We start from the raw sequence: 12,365 nt of genomic DNA on the forward strand, positions 1-12,365 counted from the left end.
CAAGTGCTTCTTAAGTAGAAAACCATGACTGTTGTGAATAATATATAAAGTACAAATTACACCATTTTGACAATTTGTTCTGTATGCCTGTGCAAGCATGTATGATCACATACATAGAAGAGAAAGACTGATGTTGGTTGATGTCAAGTCAATGTTTGTGCAAAGTGACTGTAGTGATGACAAGAATTATAAAAAGTAGTAATAATGCCAAAATTGTTCATAGGGAGCTAAGCTGGGTGAGGAGAGCTAAGCTGGGTGAGGAGAGCTAAGCTGGGTGAGGAGAGCTAAGCTGGGTGAGGAGAGCTAAGCCAGAGTGGAGAGCAGAGATAAAGACAGCATTTATAACTTGTTGGCACAAATTTTAAAGGACCACTTATCAGCAGTCACCAAGGAATTTTGGCAAAAGGACACAATGACAGTAGGAACTCAACCTAAATTTGTCACTTGTTACTCCCAACAGGGCACTTGCAAGACCTGTTGCATTGCCTTGATTCTTGCATCTCTACCCCCACTCAGTATCCTCCCTCCACCCATCACACTCATCCATTCTCAGATTCACAATACCACTTAGGATGACAGCTGCAATTACCTTGGCATATTGTAAGCACAGATTGTGAAAAATAACAGAAGCTAGAGGCAGGTGCATTGTGGCTTAAAGAGAGCAAGAGTAGCGCTTCTAAGCAATCTTCCTTGCCGGAAGAAGAAAGTATTTACAGGCATGAAAGCACAGCGGAACAGTCTCAAAGTGGGTTGGTTGAGAATGGCATCACCGAAAATTTTGAGGGTCACGCCCTCTAGAACGCCAGAAAAAGCCTCTTTTTGAAAATACCTTCTTCTTTCCACTTTTTACTTACAAACAGTCCGATTCAGAGAAGATATCGATTACTATGTAAATTGGCATAATTAGCTTGAGGGCCATTAAAAAGATAAACAAGTTAGAAAATACAACTTATCTTTAAACAAGATAAAACACTAAGAAAATGAACAAAAATGGTTCCCAGTCAAGAAGAACTGCTACCTCTTACTTAGAGTAAACTGTCTAAAAAAATTTTTAACCTATTATTGCAAAAATCAAGATCTGTTATAACTGACAGAGAAATTGAATTACGTAATTACATAATACTTCAAATCAAATCTGTTTAATACTTCAGTATCATGATGATACTAAATGCATTTCGAAGCGAATAGTACTAAAAGTATTTTACTCAAATGTGCAGTCTTGTTCATAAACGTATTGTCATCGACAAATATTATATAAATTCTCAACTCAGCCTAGTCAACAAAACAAATTTTCTTATTATGAATTCAAATAACTCGTCGCAATAGGGCCCTCCCCCCTCCCCCATAGAGGTTGTGATTCGCGCGTTCATGCACAATTTTTTTACTTTCACGCATTCACGAACTGCAAAATTGGATTTTCACGCTCACGCAAACAATAAATGTTGTATCAGCTATTGCTCATCAGAGCTCTGTTTGAAGGACTACAACACTACTTTCAAACTTTGAATACTTATTTGAGATTTAACTACTATTGGTTTATTACGCACCAAATTGAGGCAATTCTTCTAAATTATCATTCGAAATTTCATTCACGAATTCACGGATGGTTAAAGCCTTTTCACAGCATAACGCAAGGAAAACTCATGATTCATGTTTCACGTAGTAATTTTAATTCACGAAATCACGCATAAAAAATCGAGATTTCACGATTTCACGATTTCACGCACGAAATTATGGCCATCATGCAAAAATATGGGGGGGGGGGCATTAGCATATCATGTGGTAAATGATTTTTCAATAAGCTCTTATAAGCACAATAAAGGAAGAATTAGCTTGTTGGATTTATTATTGTAAAATTTTGTACCAGATGTATCGTTTCCTTGCTGTTATTTTGAAAAGCCATTGCTTTTCTTGCATTGGTTCCGGTTATGGTCCAAAAGGAATAGTGTTTCTCCAAGGCTATGATAGAGTTGGTGTAGCAAGCGAATGAAGTAAATCATGGCATCCAAGCCTGTGGCAATCTAGAAAATGAACAGTGCACAATGACTTAATGAAGAGCTATGCTCAAAACGTTGCAGTAATATTCAAATTCCATGTACAAAATCGAACTTCTGCTTTATGTATTTGTATTTATTGTACAAAGACGCATGGAGATAATGAAATAGTTTCAAATTGCGAGAGAATACATAGTTTGCACGAGCCATTTTTAAACGAACATGATATTTGAGTAGGATTTGTAACATTCATCAGAAGAACAAACAACAAAAAGGCTTAAGTGAAGTAAGAACATTTCATGCTTAATTGGTCTAGTTTTAATGCTCCAGAAATTGATGTTCTTTGCAACCATTTTCACATACTTGCTCAACGATGCAAATCATGACAAAATAGCAACAATTCTGTATTCCATGGCGTAGAAACCAGTTAATTCGTGCCTGCCTCAGGCTTCAAGTTGGCATTATTAATTAACCCCACTTACAACCCTTAGTTAGAAATGATATATTCTCTTTATAAGAATAAATTTTACAGGTACAATGGGGCTCAGAATTTGTAAAATTTGGGAGGCAAAATACCCAGACTTAAAATTAACCGGCCTTTGACTGTTTTACATCAATTTCAAAACTTGAGCAACAAAGTAACAAAAAAAGAATTACCGTAGAAAAGATAAGAAAGTTTTTCTCAACAGCTCTTGTTTCAATAAAAGCACAACCACACATAATAACGACTGGAAAAGTCGAGGCAGTGTCGAGCAGGTAAAAAGTTGTCTTCGACATTTTTGCAATCTGAAAGTTAAATAAATTGGAATATTATTCATCAACAGATTTCTAAATCGAACGAATTTCATCGACATAAGATATATACAATATGTAATTCAAAGTTCAAATAACAAAACGTAAATCATACAAGTAGGTTTGAACTTTTACTAAAAGGATATTCAATTTTCAAGAAAGGCATGCAAGTAGAAAAATGACTTGCTTCGGTAGATTATGTAAAGGATACAGAAAGTCAAAAATCAATTTGTTTATGGGTATAGAAGGTCAAAAATCAAATGGATCATCTAAGAATCTTCTTGAAGATAAATAATGAAAAATGTTCTTGGCAAAGGCCCAACTTATGTTCCCTAATATTGAAATTTTTTCTTCTTCTCTGCTGAACTCTTCTAGTCAAACCTAGCTATTTAAATAACTATCGTTCACTACAGCGTATCAATATTTTTGCCAATCCCAAATCTTTGGCTAAATCAGATCCCCTCAATACTCCTTTGCGCACATCTCAAACAGCTTGCCTTGCAACAGCCAGAGGAACTGGCATTTTTACTGTTTCGATGCAAAATTTCCGAATAACAATTTCTATAATAGTATGTAAAGGCCGATTTCCATTTGACAATTTTTGTGCGCACGGGCGTAGCGCCCAAATCTGATCATGCGTAGTTAAAATCAAGTGGTCTCGATTTTGCGTCCGCTGTGAGCGCCAGAAAGTTGATAGGGTCTCAACTCAAAAATTGTCAAATGGAAATCGGCCTTAATTTTGTTCTGAGGTGGAAAATGCGGGGTTGTGGGGTCGAGAGTGACCAAGCTTTTGGTAGATTGTCAGTTAAAACAGAGCTTATATTGCTTTTGTCGGCAAAGTTGCTTTTTGTTGGAGGTTTTGCAACCCACTCCCCCCCCCCCCCCAGATCTGAAAAATTAGTTTCCGCCTCGGATCTTGTACATTTAGATGGCCGCGAAGAAAGAGCTTGCAGCAGTTTGTCTTGTGTCACCGCAATAATTTTGTTTCTATCTGTAATTGGTAAACAAAATATTCTTGCGTAATAACTACATTTCATGAACAAGTTACAGGATTTAGTTTTAATTACCCGTTGTGTAATAAAAACGCCACTCATTTTCTTCTTCTTCAAATATGCATACTTACGATTAACTGGATGTGGATCTTGGCGAAGGAAAATCCAAAGCAAAGGCCGAATAGGATGGCATTCTCTTGGAGGACCTCTTGGGAAACACTAACAAAGGCTATTGATGCTGATGTCAGTATGATGAAAACAGGTATAACAGGGGCAATGGAATGCCAGAAACTCTGGAACAAAAAAGGTATTCTATGCGTGAAGCTGCCAAAAAGAGCATCATAAATATGTACAGGGTTGTCACAGGCAGGGAGGGGAGCTGGGTTTCAATAAATGCAAAATTATTACGCATTATCTTTCTATCAGAGTATTGCAGACTAAATGGACTTTATATAAGCAACTAAATAGGCAGCTCTAAACATGAAATATACAGAAATAATGCATAAAAGTTATTTTGATATAGATTAATAGGAATTCGAACAGTTTGAGCTTTCTACAAGATAAAAAATGTTCATTCGTTCAATTTCGCTTTAATTCTGTAAAAATATTTTTTGGCCTCAGAATTGATCTGATTGGCCTCAGATTGGCAAACATCTTGCATTATTTTTCTTCTTATTTCTTTATTTTACAGCTAGAAATGTGATTGTAAAAATGAGCCTTTTCAAATCACTTGAAAAGTGGTGCACCAAAACCCTGCCTCAATGCTAGTCTCCTAGTTTCCCTTTTAGTCGGAATAATATAGGGCTTGGTAATGGATACGCCCCTTTATCACTTTACTCTTTAGGTCTTTAAATCCAGGTCTAGAATTTCCGTTCAGTAAATCAACATGAATCGATGAGTTAGGTGCTTTAAAAGGAAGATATGTATATTCATGTCCTTTCAAATTCGGTGTAGAATAAAGCGTTTTGTTTTGTTACTTGTGACGTAAGATCACGTGATTAGTTAGTTAGGGAGGCAGAGATGGAGAGTTGCACGCGTTTTACGAGAGGAAATTATAGTTGAGCTTCAGTCATCGTTTTAAAATCGTTTTAGTTAGTAAAGTTTGGAAACGGGTCCTGCAACGTAGGCAGATCATTCAGATTGTGTTCGAGATTGTGGCCTTCCAAGCCGTCTAATATAGCACGAACATCTTGAGCATAATAATTGGCAAGTCAAAGAGTGACTTAGGCCAGCATTTTCCCCACATTCGTACAGGCCAAGCTGCCCTCAAGTTGAAGTGCCCATACAATTTTGTAAATGTTTTCTACGCCCTATGCCAAGACGGTTAAAGTCACTTACCAATCTATTACTTTTAGCTGCATCATAAAAGTGCTTTGTTTTCCCAAATATTATTTCCAATGGTATCAAGATTTTCAATCCATAAAAGATGTGAATAACCCTAAAGCCAATGCTTGAAAACATCTACGATAAAATTAGACGAAAAAGCATCTTAAGAAAAGTCATACGGATATTTGTATATTTTTACATGTTTATGCATAGACTTTCTAAAAATACAATGAAAGGAAAACCTTTCGACTTTCGTTTTTCTGTTTGCGGTCAAAGAATGATCGAAGTCAAATGTTATGAAGAGAAATGCAAGAAAGTACTGAAACAATAAGACAGAAATGTTGGATATAGCAGTCATTTTTGTTGGAAAATGAATATGTTCCATCGAAAAAATTTTCACAGAAGAAAGACATTTTAGCATTTGAAAACAAACAAAGAGCAAAGTCACATTTTCAAAAAATGTCTCTAGATGGCAATAGACTAGATAGCAATAAAGGTAATTACGACAAAACTAAAAAGGCCCTTCAAAATACCCAGTGCTCTTCAAAACATACCGTATATTGCCAGATTTCCTTTCCAAATGTGGCATGACTAAGACATATTCCAATGTACAAAGTCAAGAACTCATAGAAATCGAAGCTGAAACATTAAATATGTTTTTATATCTTTGTAAAGAGGGGACAGTCTACCTTTTCCCGCTTATTATGATAATGCCAGCCTAAAAAGTCTAGGACTAGCCAATAAAATTGTTAGAAAGTGAAAAAGTTATTTATCTGTCAAAATTTCATGCAAAAACTTACATTATTGGATCGTGTACAAGTACCAAGATCGTGTCGTGTGCATACTTAAAGGCAATCTGTCTCGTTGTGGATTGGTTAACGAGAACAATAGCTGGAACAATAGCCTAAACACAATTCCAGCGCTCCACCATATTTTTTACAATGCGATAAATTAAAGGGGGACTGGAAACAATAAAAAATCCCTTTGTTCTTATAATCAATCAACGTCGTGACAGATTGCCTTTAATATCGATAAGATCACATCAGGAAAATACCTTTCTATCCGGCTCTGTCCACAGACGTAAATGGTATATGGCTCCGAGAAGTAATAAGCAGCCATATCACACAATATCCAGGCCACTGTTCCAAGGGGGGTATCGGTTACCCCTAAGATACACGCTAATGCAACGGATGACATCATCAAGGCAAATGCGTCGCCCCCGTGATCTAGAATCTCACCAAATGGACTACACAAGTCTCTGAGCCTTGCAACCTTTCCATCGATGCTGTCACAAGACATCCACATAAGGAGTCCAAATGCACACAAATATCCACTGGATTGCAAACTCTAAATTAAAGGCAAGCAAATTATAACATGCAGTATAGAAAACATGAGGATTACTTCTGCGTGTATCTTCGTGCTTTCTGGCATAGAGTTAGAAAGACTTGTGACATTATTCTGGGTGATAGTTCCTGGCAGTGGTGGCGCCAGTTACTGCCAAACCCTAACCCATTTGATAGTAAACCACCATTTTTCTGTAGGGGAGAAGGGGATGATTGATTTCACCTTGGAAATTGACGTCAGTGTTCCAAGACTTTTGGCAGGCATTGTACGTATTCAACCCCGTTTACAGGTTTTTCTTTTCTTGACAAGACGTGAAAAAACCTGATTGCCCTAGGCTAATCTAGCATACAACATGAAACAAACCCAATATTAGTTAGTAAAAATCATTCATGAATATTTCTTTAACTGTGTTTATAATTATGTTTTGTTACGTGTTATTCATGTTTATGGCTGGGTGGTATCTTGCACTTCCTGGTATCGTCTTTGTAGTGTAGTCAAGTAGATTAGTGAGTAGCTTGTAATTGTAACAGTTTATATTGAGTATGAAAAGAATGAATGTAGACCACGTTGCAACTCGAACTTAAGCCTTCGTATAGGCAGCACTATGTATGCATAAAGAAAGAAACTCTATTGTAACGCTAGTTATCATCTATGCAACAACCAAGTTCTAAAAAAGGGTTTATCTTAATTCCAGAGGAATGGTGTCGACGCAATCCCTTGCTTCCTCGATTCGGAGTTAAGACACCTCTGCTTAGCCATAATGGTTCCAAGGCAATATTGGTAGGGCTAGTTCCCAGATATCTTCAACGTAACGTGTTGCTTTAGTCTCCAAACTAAGTTTGTGTTGAGAAACAATTCTATGCATTGATATAAGTTTCATAAACAAATGAATTGAATTGTTTATATTCAAATGCAGCGAGAGACCTGTTTTCTCTTTGAGTAATTCTGGCTTACCTGATGGTCTCCAATGTAACTGAAATATGCAACAAGGGAACACGAAAGAACAACCGACACGAGGCCAATAATTGTCACCAGATTCGCTGTAACCCTGTGATGAATCTTCTTTGCCATCCATAAGTACAAAACATCTAAAAAATCCATTATAGATGTCCCCTCTACTGAGTACCGATGCTTTTTTATGGCTGCTATTTGCTTCTCGCTCAGGATCGCCATGTCTCTAGTGGTCCTTTCCAGGTCCCTAAAACAGAAACAACAAAGGAAACTCAGACAACGACGGAATATGAATTATGGTGTATGCTAAAAATCTTGTGCTCTGTAAAAAGCATCGCCAAGACGTCACCATTTCTGTTTGGAATCTGCTACCCTGGGTATCAGAGTCTCCATTATCTAGTCTCGTCTACAATACTTTATCACCGGATTCCCGAGGCTCTGGTACCAAGGGTAACGATCTGCCAAGGGTAACACTCAGTTCATTCCAAAAATGTTTTTCTAGTTCATAGAAAGGGTAGAGTAAAGGTGTGAAGCGGCCTAGGGCACATTTCAATAAGACACCTGTGCAATAAACAAAGATTTCAGTGACCCGCAGAACATTATAAGTTGGAATCACAATTATTGCTATGAAACGATAGATCCGAAATTTGAATACCTCCCAGGAAAAAGCTTTAAAAGATGGCTCCATTATAGATTTTTTACCTTATTATTACCACCTTTTTAATTAAGTATTTGAGTTATCTTCTTCAATCCTGGTAAAGAACTTTCTGAACATTTTACAACGGCGATTTCAACAGCTTTTTTAAAGAAGCATTTGTACTCCATGCAAAAAGTTGTAACAATATACTCGCACTTTTCTAAATCGGCTAGAGAGAACTTTTTCATTGTTTCGGGTGAATTTATGAACCGAGATAGAATATCAGAAAATGGATAGATGTCAATTTAACTTAAAGGCTTCCAAAATCCAAAGAGAATCAACGAAGCCACATTACAAACTATATGGATTAAATACCGTATCATATAGATGAAGCAAAATATGGAACTCGATCTCCAAGGAAATATAACATTTCCAAACATTACAAATATCAAAGAAAGAAAACTTAATCTTAAATTGTACTTGTGATCTTTGCAGGCAATACATCTGCAACATTGGCTATGTATGATTTACGTTTGGCGAAGTAAATTTAAATTAGTTGGTTTTAACTAGCTTTGATATAGCTAGACATTGTACTAACTTTAAATAAAAAAAGAAAAAAGATCTTTGCAGATTCTACTGACTGTTACACAACAACTCCCGCACAAAGTGAAAGCAATGTCTTTTTAACTACTCACGATTTCTTTTTGTTGCTGAAGAATTTTTACAGAACGGCAAGAAAGCTAACATCAATTTTCCATTTTTTCGATAGCATCGTTATCACGTTGCACACATGGTTTCAAAGTTGCTTTACTGAAGCATTGTAAGAGATCAATTTGATGTGTATCTGACCATAATCCAGCATTTGCTCTTTTAAATTATGAAAATTTTCATCATCGTAAAAAGCCTTAACGAAGACAAGCATGAAGCATTCGTTTAGCTTACACAACACACACGAATCGTGCTACATATATTTTTACCAAAAAAAATTAAATTTTCTTGAGCTTCAGTATTCTTAAAAATTTTATTCTGAGGTTAAAAATTAATCTTAGATCATTCTTAAAAAGAAAAATCGAATGTTTGCAGCTATTTTTCTACATCAAGGACACTTTGAGGGAAGAAACAAGAAAAGAAACATAACAGCTTGGTCTCATAGCAATGTCCTCAAAATTTTTGCATCAATTCAGGCTTACCTTGTTTGCTCAAATGTACATAGATAGAAAGTCTACGTGTATTTAATATTCAAGGCTGGTTATACTTTTTTATCAATTCTTGAATCAATTTTATCAATATCAGGCCTTGATACTTTTTTAAATTCACTTTTGCAAACAATTTCTAGTGTCCCAGAGCCCGGTCGTTATGCCATCATCTAGCAGTTTTAGAATCCATCTAATAAAATTGAAAAACTGCTATTTTGTAGACAGGAGGGGTTCATTTCACCCTTGCACAACATTGGTAGAATTCTCTATAGGCAATCGATGCTGATAGTATAAAGGCAGCTGATAAACATATCTTCCTAAAACAAAAATAGTAAAAAACAGTTCAAAAAAAGAACTAAGGCTCGTATCTCTAAGACTCACGCGTTCTTCCTTCTATTTTAATAAAACCCTATTCTGCGATAGAGGTCTTAACAGAAGGAACAGATCTGTAAACAGGGGCGTGTCACAAGGGACATCCCGCATGGCAACACGCCAGTTTGCGAAAGTTGTTTGGGTGAAACAACCTGCGTTCAATGGGAAAACCAATATGGAATAAAACAGTGTTTTGTATCCGTGCTCATCGTGCGAACCTTTTGCATTTTTGGATGTTTTATGAAAGGAAACGAATAATAAAGGTTCTTTCTTCAGCATTATTACCATATTTCTTTGGATAAAGGATGGCGATACGAAAAAACAAAGTCCACTTTACGGCTAGGATTCCGCAACTCGCAGGGAGCTGTTAATAGAAATGGGCCGAAATGAAACCAAAAACCTACCTTAACGGTAAATAGTATAAGCGAGAAACATTATTAAAGTTTGCTGGACAAATTTTAAGCAATCATTTTGTTGTAGAATGTTTAATTCCATCTGAATTCACCAAGACAAACGGAATATCTTCGCCATGATTCAATGAAGCTTCATTCCCTTAGCCTAGACCAAATTAACATACATTTATCGCAATAAAAACAAATACAAAAAGAATTGATCATTGTTGAGATGGAGGCAAAAATATACGAAATTATCGAGTTGCCTTTGATTATATACGAACTTCGAAACTTCACGGATAAACATGTTCTTAACAGCTTCTGACTAAGGCATTCCTTTTTTAAAACAGTGAGCTCTGCAATTAGGCTACCGCTTGAAACTTTTCCTCCCAACAATTGATCCAATTCTTCCGCTAATTCTTCATTGATTTCATCCCAAGGTGGTGGCAAAACTGTAAATGGTTTAACTTTCTCCAAAATGCTTCTCTAGTTTTCCTTACAATCTGTAATGATCTGGTCAAGAACAGAAAACGTTTCTTTTGCGTAATACCCCTCAAGGGAGAGCACTGCTTCATTGTCTCTGTTTTTGTCAAGTGTTCTTGAAATTAATCTTCTTCAGTGATGTTGCTGAAATTCCTCTTCTGGATCAATTCCAAACTGTTTCGCAATTGCTACAGCAGCTTCAATTTCTTTTTTTCACATCATCTTCGTTTCTTATTTTCTCTAAAGCCTTTGTCGTGGAAGACACTAAACCGAGAGCATCTAGTAAATTCAGACCCTCCTCCTGAAGTTGCACAAACTGTACCTTGCAAGGACGCATTACAAATCGCATGGTTGCCAAACTGAATATAAAATTAAATGTCTTCATTTTCTTCAAAATTGCTCTAGCTTGATCTTGTGTGTTTTTGTCGCAATCAAGTTCTGCATTAGCTATCTTCTGGAGCAACTGGAGTATTATCTCGAGCGAGATCCAAACGCTGTCAATAGACTCTGACCTAGCAATCCAACGAGTTTTGTCTTGTTCTTTCTCAAGTGTTTCCGATCGTTTTGTACTGCTTGTAAAAAACTTGTACAACCTTTGTAGGATGTCAAACATAGATGAAAGAAGTTTGCTGGCTTTCGAGCTTCTTTCTACAAATGTATTCAACCTGTGAGCCTGACATGGTATATAAAGGACTTCCTTTTTTATGGAAAATCTTCTCCTATTATGTTGCTTAAGATTTGCTGGCACCCTTTATACTTTCCAGACATGCATACTGCAAAATGGTATGACTGGAAATACAGCTTTTGAAGGTCGACACCGTATTCATTAAGGGCTTTCAAAATTTGTGTTGTGTGTCCCTTTCCCGACTTGTCTTCAAGCATACGTAGACACAGCAAGCGCTCGACAGGTTTGTCATCGATGACATATCTCACAATAATGGACAACTGATCCTTATTGCTAGAATCTGGGGTAGTGTCCGCCATTACTGAAAATGCTGGTGCTTCATCTAGCTCATGAATTATACAATGTCGTACTGCATCGCCCAACAGCTTTATTAACTCGTTTTGGGTACTTTTGCCTATATAGGTAACATGGTATGGTCGCAATCTTGTTTGACTCTGCCAGTATTCTAAAATGCTACAATGTCGTCTGATTAACTGCAAAATCTCGTAGAAGTTGCTGGTCTCATCAGCATCTCCAGGGAAGGCGAGATCCTGTACAGTCAAGATACGGACAACATCACAAAAAATCAACATTATTTTGGTGTTAAGCTTCCATCTTCAGCTTCCTTAACAATTTCTTGCCTGCCATTAGAATCCAAAGGTTATCAATGTTTTGATTTGGGTTCATGTATCTTGCAAAATCACGTAATGCCTCCTCTCTGTGACTTATGCTTGTAAAATACTGCATTAGCTTTCCTTTCTTCCCTTTACCAATACTCTTCATTTTGTGCCATTGCCTAACTCCGTTAATAGTCCATGATGCTTCTGCAGATGGTCTCCCGGCACCTTTCGGAAACAAGCAACACACATGGGAATAAACTGCATCATTTTTTATGCTATATTCTAGATATGGGAAATCACTGAACCTGCTGCTTGAAAATATATTTTGCTTGCTAGCTTTAATGTCTGTATTACCTGGATAAACTTTCAAGCGTGGCTGGTAGGGACCCAAATTTATTAGAAATTGGCGTTGGTTTTCAGACAAATTTCCATTTAGATTTCCAGGATCGTGTTCAATTAAAGCTGAGGGTTCCCCTGGTTGTACTCTTTCCTTCTGCCTGTCTATTTTAACTAAAAGCCGTTCTGCCGATTTTTTTAAATCATTGCACTGGACTCCCACATCATCTGCAAACTTCTTCGCTGATATCGCAAACTCTTTAATA

General features: G+C 36.7%; 1 protein-coding gene and 1 pseudogene across 4 annotated transcripts in view; both read right to left on the reverse strand.

The window, feature by feature from the left end:
* Window positions 1-802: 802 nt before the first annotated feature.
* Window positions 803-12,365, reverse strand: part of LOC148960143 (cholinephosphotransferase 1-like) — a 38,301-nt gene continuing 26,738 nt past the window's right edge. For 2 of the 4 annotated variants that reach the window (XM_089109047.1, XM_089109045.1), the window contains 7 exons: window positions 7,403-7,646; window positions 6,159-6,451; window positions 5,659-5,743; window positions 5,117-5,239; window positions 3,910-4,071; window positions 2,652-2,780; window positions 803-2,021 (listed from right to left, as the gene is read on the reverse strand). In XM_089109047.1, the coding sequence (XP_088965173.1) occupies window positions 1,887-2,021; window positions 2,652-2,780; window positions 3,910-4,071; window positions 5,117-5,239; window positions 5,659-5,743; window positions 6,159-6,451; window positions 7,403-7,621 (1,146 nt within the window). In that variant the 5' untranslated portion in view covers window positions 7,622-7,646 and the 3' untranslated portion in view covers window positions 803-1,886. Of the gene's footprint in view, window positions 2,022-2,651; window positions 2,781-3,909; window positions 4,072-5,116; window positions 5,240-5,658; window positions 5,744-6,158; window positions 6,452-7,402; window positions 7,647-8,731; window positions 8,848-12,365 lie in introns of those variants that run through there. The other 2 variants (XM_089109048.1, XM_089109044.1) reach the window with 2 other exon arrangements.
* On the reverse strand, window positions 10,668-11,871 carry LOC148960144 (zinc finger MYM-type protein 1-like; annotated as a pseudogene).

The sequence above is a fragment of the Rhopilema esculentum genome, chromosome 6 (genome assembly GCF_057945365.1).
Source record: "Rhopilema esculentum isolate cy_ngs chromosome 6, ASM5794536v1, whole genome shotgun sequence".
NCBI classification, from domain to species: domain Eukaryota; kingdom Metazoa; phylum Cnidaria; class Scyphozoa; order Rhizostomeae; family Rhizostomatidae; genus Rhopilema; species Rhopilema esculentum.